Genomic DNA, 8,453 nt, shown 5'->3' with positions numbered 1-8,453 from the left:
TGGACAATTGTTTGTCAAAAATGGACAGCTGAAATTGTTTAAGCATCTGATCAGGACTCTTCCTTGGAGGTCTTCCAAGCACGTCAAAGAGGAAGGGGATGGACATTACAGCAAATGTTTGAGTATTAAATCTATATCCTTTTAACAAGTCTTATGTGTGTGATATAACTTGATTGACTGGTTTACTGAAGATGACAAATATAGTAAAAATGTACTTTTGTCTTGTGTGGCATCAGTACTCAACTTACAATGCAGGCTGAAATATACAGAGTTCAGAGATTTGAAAGTACCTTAGGTTGTATCAGAGAGTTACAGGCTAATTGATAGTTTTGTCATATTTTATACCATGGTTACAGCTGTTACTAAAACATAAATTATATTTAGGAGTATTTAATGCTGAGTCTGTCTAACCAAAGTATCCATGAAAGAACACAGCCACAGCCAGGAGAATGATGGCGTTTGCGTTAACAACGTTCCTCCAGAGAGGTTCTTCTGTTGTATCTGTGAGCTTCTTCTTCATCTCTGCCTCCTCCTCTTTAGTCATTTTCGGTGCTTTTGTCTTCTCCAATCCACAGAAGCACATTACTGCTTTCTTGCAGAATCCTGGCTCCTCCTCAGGTTCTGAAATAAAGGTAAAAACGTTTTTTTTTTTTTCCCATCAGGAAAGAAACAAAAGAATATACTATTTACATTTTTCAAACATGTCTAAACAAAATTCAAGAAATCCATTATTTCCAGAGTTTAAAAACCCTGCGATTTAAAAACCAACAATATTTTAAACATAAATCTAACTCATCATCACCTTCCATATTCTTTTCATCCTCCTCATAGTTAACCCAATCATCCTGTTCAAGGTCGATTCTCTCCTCGGTGCTGTCCCTCAGACTCCAACACAGTCTATGCAACTGAAAAAAAAAAAAAAAATACATTATATTTAGAAATTTTATAAATGTGTATACTCCATTTGTTTTCTGTTTTTGGTCAGGTTGAATAATAAAAATGATAAAAATGTGTGACATCAGCTAAGATATCAGTATCACATAACAAAAGCAAAAGACATTGTGAAGATGCTGCTTGAAACTGATAGGACAAATCCTATGACAAGCCATTACTCCAAAAACATAAAAATTCAAGGAAATATAACGGAATATTCTACACTAGTATATGTAGAAAATGATATAAATAACATGGCTATGGGAGTTATTTTTCAAGTCAGTAATCACCGATAGATCAAAACCGGCTTTATCTTGCGTTGGTCACTTACATGCTTATCGTCGATGGGTTTGGTTATGAGAGAGACTCCAATTATAACGATGCAGGTGATAGTAAACAGGATCAGCCCAAAGTACAGGTAGTGCACTCCACATATGATAGCAGGACAATCACTAGGGCTAACACAGTTCCCTGTCCCAAAGGCAAACTCAGCGATCATCCTGGTCAGACCTACAATCAGACCAACGATGAGTCCATAAAAGGCACCCTTACAAGAAAAATAGAGAAAAAATAAAGTTACAAGGGTCACACTTAGAAAATAGAAGAATAAATAATACAAGCTTCTTTTTGAGGTTTGACATGAAAAAAATAAATATTGCTGTTAAATTGTAGTTGCTCAGTGGATGTCCATAAAATTAGGTATTGTGAGTACCAAACACACTTAGATCAAATAAACTGCTTGCTACCAGCCTGTTGCATAGATGATTGAAAGTTGGTGAGGGAATTCAGACATTTTGAAGCAGAGATGCATCTAAAAGTTGCAGGATGGTAGCCTTTGGTGACTGGACTTGGGGACCCCTGGTTTAGATTATTCCACATATATTTATCATCATGGCATAGAATAGCATTTGTGTCCTGATTTAGCAAAATATTGTAAGCTGGTTCCAATTAAGTCTCAAAATTCCCAAGACAAAGCTTATTATCAACAATAACTTTTCTAAATCAGAAGTAAACTCACAGCCTCATTGACTCGCTTCCAAAAGATGGCGAGAAGGAAGACGGCAGAAATAGGTGGAGCCAGATAGCTGATGATTGACTGGATGTAGTCAAAGAGCTGACCACTCTGGGCTGACTGCACCACTGGGATCCAGGCTATGCTCACACCAATGAGGAAGATGATAAACACCCTGCACAGTCGAGAACAAACACGCACATATCATAGATGTCACAAATGCAAACAGTATTCAAATTAAACACAAACCAAAACAGTTTTACCTCCCAGCAATCATCAGTTCCCTCTCTTTGGCACGAGGACGGATCTTAGTATAGATGTCCATGGTGAAGAGAGTACTAGCACTGTTAAATATTGAAGTAAGGGAGCTCATTAGAGAGGCCAACATCACTGACAGCATCAAACCCCTGAGACCTGCAACAGAGTTAGTAAGTTATGCAAAAATAAAATTAAATGACAAAGTTAACGTTTAAATCCACTCACCATTTGGCATAAGATTCATGACCAATTTGGGATAAGCAATGTTTGAGCATGCCACGCTAGAGCCACAGTAATTCTGACATTCTTCTGGGTCCACACATGCCACCACATCTGGATTAAGTTAAAATTAAATAGACGTTAGTTAGGTGTCTGTACCCTATGGAGGGCATTTCTGACAAGCAGGTTTGCATTATTCCAAACAAGTTAAGAGACTTCAAAACCTCACAGACCTGTATAGAGGATCCTGCTTATCATCCCAGGGAAAACCATGAGAAACATGGGCAGCAGCTTCAGGTAGGCACATAAAATGCAACCTGCTTTCACATGAGAGAGATTCTTGGCTGAGAGGCAACGCTGGACAATCACCTAGAGAAAAAAGATCCAGCTTTTGTCAAGTTTGCAAAATATGTGTGGAGGATTTTTTTTGACTATCAGCTGGCAACCTCTGACCAGCTCAGTAACTCTGTCTTAAAAAGTTAAGATAAAAAGAGTGTGAACAAATCAACTTTCAGATTTTATGGCCTTTTACAGTTTGTGGTATGTAGTAAAACCAGTTACTGAGTCAGAGAAAGTAAAATTTCCATGCAGTCAAAGGTGGTGATCATTACCAACCTGATCAGTGCACCAGTACCAGATGGTCTGAACGGTGAGTCCAAATATCAGGGCAGGCCAGGGCAGGTCTCCATTTATCGGATCTCTGAAGAGGTGGAAGGCATCTTCCCGAGGCTCGTAGCACTCTGCGCTGATGTTACCGGTGATTGAGGGAACTGACGTCATGTACCTGTCCTTCATATTTTCATAGCCTCCCACTTCGTTGAAAGCTGAGGATTAGACTGAAGTTTATGCTTCAGTTTCTCAATAATATGACAATAAAACAAACATGGGTACAAAAGTGAAATTATAAATAATGATTACTATTTATTACCAAAACCCATGAGAATGAAGGATCCAATAAGCATGATGACGGTCTGTAAGGTGTCTGTGTACATCACTGCAGCCAGTCCACCTGAGATAAAACATGGCGTTAGCAATCTGTTACATTTTTCAGAGTACTATTTGAGAGATTTTATTTTTATGGAGATGTTCTTTAACCGCTTGACTTTTAAAAGATACAATCAGTTGCATTACATAGTGCAAATCAGCAACATTTTAGTACTTACTGTGGTCTATTAGTGTCTCACAGACACCTTTAGAGAGATAAGCATAAACTAGACAGCTAAGGCAGGGGAGTTAGGCTAACGTGACTTTGTTTTTAGATCTCTGCAGTACATGTGGCCTTGAGAAGACTTTCCCCTCCTTCATGTGCAATTTGCTTCGATAAGACTTATTTGTTGGCTAAGTTTATGAGGAAGATGAGGATCCATAAAAAGAAAGTGAATTTCTTCCTGAGGATGCACCTGTGACGGTGTACAGTGCAGTAATCGCCAGTAGAGCGATAACAGCAATGTAGATGTTCAGTCCAAGAGCCTCCTGGATGAAAATGGCACCAGAGAACATGTCGGCCTGGGAGGAGACAGACACAACATTTGACTTTGATTGCATTTCATTGTTGAAAACAGGAAGGTTTTAGTCAACAGCTACACAAACTTACTGAGATCTTAGTGAAAGCGTACAGCAAGAGGGAGAGCATGGAGAGATAAATACGGATGCGCTGTCCTCCGAACCTCTTCTTCAGATACTCGGGCATGGTGACCACCTAGATACACAGATAGCGATGATACTTTGGTTTTTAAATTGGCAAAGTTTGGTAATCGTGGTACTTTTATTGTAAGGTAATCGTGGTACTTTTATTGTGAATAGAAAATACACTCACATGCTAACTTAATAGGTATGCATCTATGCAACAGCAGCTCAGAAACCATCTTGTAGATACAACAGATATATAGAGATTCTAGATATAACAAGGTGTCTAGAATACCTTCTTTGAACACACAAGATGTCAGTCTTTGAAGCACATGGGCCACAACAACAGATGAACACCCTGAGCACCACTGCTGTCTGCTAACAACTAAAAATTGAGGCTGCATTTTACATAAAGACAACAAAATATGAAAATAATACTTTGGAAAATGCTCCCTTGTCTGACTAATCTTGATATTCAACATGAACATTCAGAGAGTATGGATTCCTTATGACTTCTGTTGGACTAGGTATGGAGGATATTTTCTTGATGGACTATTGGTCCCCTTAAAAACCGAAGTCTATCTGAGTATTGTGACTTTTTGACTACAATATATCTTCTGAAGGCTTCTTCCAGCAGGATAGTGCAATATGTTACAAAGCTCAAATGAAGTTCAGCTGGTTTTAGATTCACATAAATGCAACATCCGGCAACTGCATGATGCAACTATATCACTTTAGACCAACATCAAGGAGGAATACTTCAGACATCATTTTTGATCTATGCCAAAACAAAAATCAGTTTGAAGGCAAATGTTGCTCTGACCCATAATTATCAAGGCGTCCCAAACAAAGTGTTCACAGCTTACCCCTGCTTTGATGTAGATTGGTACAAACAGCCATCCGAGAATGACCATAAGAACAAGAGCCTGCAACACACAGAAACACAAGAAGCATTGAATAAAATAGAACAAGATTATTTACTTTACTTTTTTTCAAATCAACATTTATATTGATCTGTAAACTTTAAGGTCCCCTCTGAGGGGGAACGTCTGTGCTTGTGTTATTGACAAAGGATTACTCACGTTCCACTCAAATCCACAAATGGCAATGCCAGAGGCAGCAGCGGTACCAGCGATCCCTACAAAGTGGACGCTGCCAATGTTGCTAGCAAAGAGCGATGCCCCAATCTGTGGAGAACATCGAACAATGAGTGTCAAAGAAAAAGACACATTGAAAAAAGATATGCTGAAGAGAAAACGTGAGATAAATTGGAGAGAACAATGTGCTTCTACAAAATAAACATTTATTTTTAATGCACACAACACAAAAACAAATAACTGTTTTAGAATTAGATATTGCATCTTATTGTTGTCAATGTGCGCAGTGGTAAAACACAAATAGTTTTCTGTACCGACTTTATGTGTCATAACAAAGATCTAATTCTGACGGTTTGGTGAGAATAGAACCAGATGAACAGACTTTAAAAGCACTTTTCTCAGTTAAAAGTAGGTTTGATGGTGCTTGCTTTATTAGAATGTTGCAATCTGATTGACAAAGAAAATTATTCTTCTTCAGTACAGTTCATGCTATTTGCATAGAAAAATAAAAAGTAGGGTTCATCCAGTGTTTCCCTTTACTCCATTTGAAAAAAAAAAAGATATATCAACATTTACTTTAATATTTAATATTTCTCGTTGGCAATAGACTGAAAATTGCCAACGAGAAGATATTCCTGTTTTGTATTAGTCTTAACTTTACAAGAACATGGATTCATTTAGTTTCCTGACTCTGCATAACCAGTCTGACTGGGATTTTATCCAGTAAGAATAAACAGAGTGGTTTAGGTTGTTGTTCTGTTCATCTCAGGCTCCAGATAATGAAATAAACAACCCAGTAAGGATCAGATAATTACTAACTATACCATTGGTAGGCATAATAAAAAAGCACTTTGTCTGTGCAGATCTAATTTTAATCTTATCATGTGTTAAGATACCCACCGGCCACCACACCATACTCCTCCCTGCGAGGAAGAAGCCACCCACAGTGGATCGATTGGTGCGGACCATGGCCTGCAGCGAGAAAGCAGAATATCTTAGGCAATCCATAAATCTGAGCAAGAGATGCCCTAGCTCTAGTTAAAATCAAATTGCTTCACAAAACTCAACGCATAGATGAAGGCATGTAAAAATTCTCTGATCTGACAAACACTTTTACTGTATCGGGATGCTAAGTTAGATTCTGAATTTGCAAAACATTTGTCCACTGCTTTTATGTTTCATCTGCATGACAAATCTCTCTAAAACAGATAAAGTAAGACAAGAAGAAGTGTAAAGGTTTATTTGAACATAAAAAAGCTAAAAAAAAAATATATATATATATAACAAAAACCCAACCATGAATACTTTGTAAAACTCACCCATACTCCCACAGCCAGGACAACCACAAAGTAAACAACAATAACGGAGATGTCTGCTGCATTATTGAGAGCCGCTGCAGACGATTGCTTTTCCGAGTTTCTTACGATGCGGGAAAATCCAAAATAATCCCAAGACATTTTGCTCAGAGTGGGTGTGCAGCGAAGGAGTGCTACTGGAGTCTGTCCTCAGTGACTGCAACACGTGCACAACACTTACCTTTATATCTTTTGTGTTTGTGTGTGTGACAGAAAGAGGGAGGGATGATTGATAATGGGTTTATGTGTGTGTTCTGTTCTGCACAAAGAATGAATGTCATCTAAAAGTGAAGCTCCAGTTTTTTGCCATTTTGCTGTTGAGTCTTTCATAAGTTTGTTTGGTGCAGTTTTAATACAAATGTTGGGAAAATACATAAAACATGACATATTCTATGTATTTAGTTGGTATGAAATTCATAACAAGTTAATAACTTTTAATGTTTTTGCGTGTTTTTATTGTTATCTATCAAACAGGTTAATCGATTAAACAGATTTGCATAATGCTCCACTTTCTGATTTTTCTATAAAAATCACTGCCCCACTGAAGATTATACAAAATTCAGCAGCAAGAATGCTGCCAGGTGCAAGTAAGAAATTTATTTTTTTTGTTGTATTTTTATTTGCTAGTTTTAATACAAACTATTGACATGATTATCTTACAAACTGTCTTCAGAGAACAGTAATCCATTCCTACATGTGGTTAAAGCTAAAACAGATGCTGAGGCATCATTAATTAATTATGACTCTTCTTTGTAGTAGTCTGTCTGAGCACCTGAGGGCAGCTTAGAGCACCGATGTTTCTGAAAGCAAACTAGCAACCAAAGCTTTGAAGCATGTTTTCTTCTTTTTTATTTATTGATTTTTTTGCAGCTCAGGAATTCAAGTTTTTGTTTTAGGCTAACTCTCTATAAAATTTGAACTCTGTTTATACGTCCTTGGATAATTACATTTTCAAATTGTTTCAGGTGCCTTTAATATCATTGAACTTTTTAAAAAAGATTTTATAGCATTTGTAGCCTTTATTTACAAGTAGCTTGACAGGAAGCAGGGCAGAGACAGAGGAGGTGGACATGTCATTATGGCTCAGGTCAGGAATCAAACCCAGGTCAGCTGGATTACGAGCGATAGCCTCTGTATGAGGTGATCCACCATTCAGACAGTTTTTAAAATGTATTTTTTATTGTTTTTTTATCTTTATGTGCCTCGTGGTTAACAATTTTCTATTGTTTTATGTAATTTCACATTTAATCTGTTACTGTTTCATCATTCACAACTGAGATTCGATATGTTCAGATTGTATATGACCTTTTATACTAGTTGACTGTTTTTTTGTCTGTTTTGTTATTGCTTCCTGTTTGTGTACTTGTTCCTTTGTGTTACACCTGTAAAATTGTATAAAATGTTTTCTATTAATTAAATTAATCTGGTGATTGATGATAAGTATTATTTTTTCTGTTAGAAACAAGCTTGGCTGCTGCTATAATGCCCAGTCAAACGCAGTTACATTACCTGACTTTGATTAAATGTAAATTGTCTTTACGTCAAATTAAATTATAAGGAGGTACAGTAAATAATTACTTTGATCTTGACAAACCGAGATGGAGAATAGTGCATGTAGCAATTTATTGAACTGAAATCCCCCACTAAAGACTTTTACTATCAATCTCCTAAAACCTTAGATAGTGTACTGAAAGATGTTTAAAATGTAAATTTTTGCAGCTTAATTAACACAAAGTTGCATGGTTACCGTCATTATTCATGTTTCATCATTATTTTACTTGTTCCAGGATTGTATTTCATTTGTAATGAGGTTCTCACAATTTCTCAATCAAAAATAGCCAAATCAAGATTTTTTCTTGATGTCTGTCATGTTTGTGAAATTTGACTTATTGACGAATTGCGTAACGTAACTGAATAGCATTCATATCTTAGTGAAAACTGTTTTTAATCCAC

General features: G+C 36.9%; 1 protein-coding gene across 2 annotated transcripts; it reads right to left on the bottom strand.

Annotated features, from left to right (window-relative positions):
• On the bottom strand, positions 1-8,156 carry LOC106932232 (sodium/glucose cotransporter 1-like). Of its 2 annotated transcripts, none has more exons than XM_015010827.2 (15): positions 6,465-8,156; positions 6,046-6,117; positions 5,131-5,235; positions 4,915-4,974; positions 4,017-4,121; positions 3,823-3,928; positions 3,351-3,431; positions 3,038-3,246; positions 2,656-2,791; positions 2,429-2,536; positions 2,209-2,359; positions 1,952-2,120; positions 1,265-1,480; positions 803-905; positions 1-621 (listed from the first exon to the last, which is right to left on the bottom strand). In XM_015010827.2, the coding sequence occupies exons 1-15, from the start codon at positions 6,600-6,602 to the stop codon at positions 407-409; spliced, it is 1,974 nt and encodes a 657-aa protein (XP_014866313.2). In that variant the 5' UTR covers positions 6,603-8,156; the 3' UTR covers positions 1-406. The 2 variants fall into 2 exon arrangements, with proteins under 2 accessions (XP_014866313.2, XP_087867110.1); XM_088010984.1 differs by having other exon boundaries at positions 1-640; positions 810-905.
• Between the last annotated feature and the right edge of the window lie 297 nt (positions 8,157-8,453).

The sequence above is a fragment of the Poecilia mexicana genome, unplaced genomic scaffold (assembly GCF_051168715.1).
Source record: "Poecilia mexicana isolate PSO_F unplaced genomic scaffold, ASM5116871v1 scaffold_12, whole genome shotgun sequence".
Lineage (NCBI taxonomy): Eukaryota > Metazoa > Chordata > Actinopteri > Cyprinodontiformes > Poeciliidae > Poecilia > Poecilia mexicana.
The sequence above is the reverse complement of the archived record's forward strand: the minus strand, read 5'-3'. Positions and strand labels throughout refer to the sequence as shown.

Excerpts from the sequence above, each read along its gene's own strand:
- LOC106932232 (XM_088010984.1), bottom strand. The coding sequence starts at position 6,602 with ATGTCTTGGGATTATTTTGGATTTTCCCGCATCGTAAGAAACTCGGAA. Across the intron at positions 3,247-3,350 it reads CTTCATTCTCATGGGTTTTG|CTTTCAACGAAGTGGGAGGC; the intron begins GTAATAAATAGT and ends TCTAATCCTCAG. Across the intron at positions 906-1,264 it reads AACCCATCGACGATAAGCAT|TTGCATAGACTGTGTTGGAG; the intron begins GTAAGTGACCAA and ends TTTTTTTTTCAG.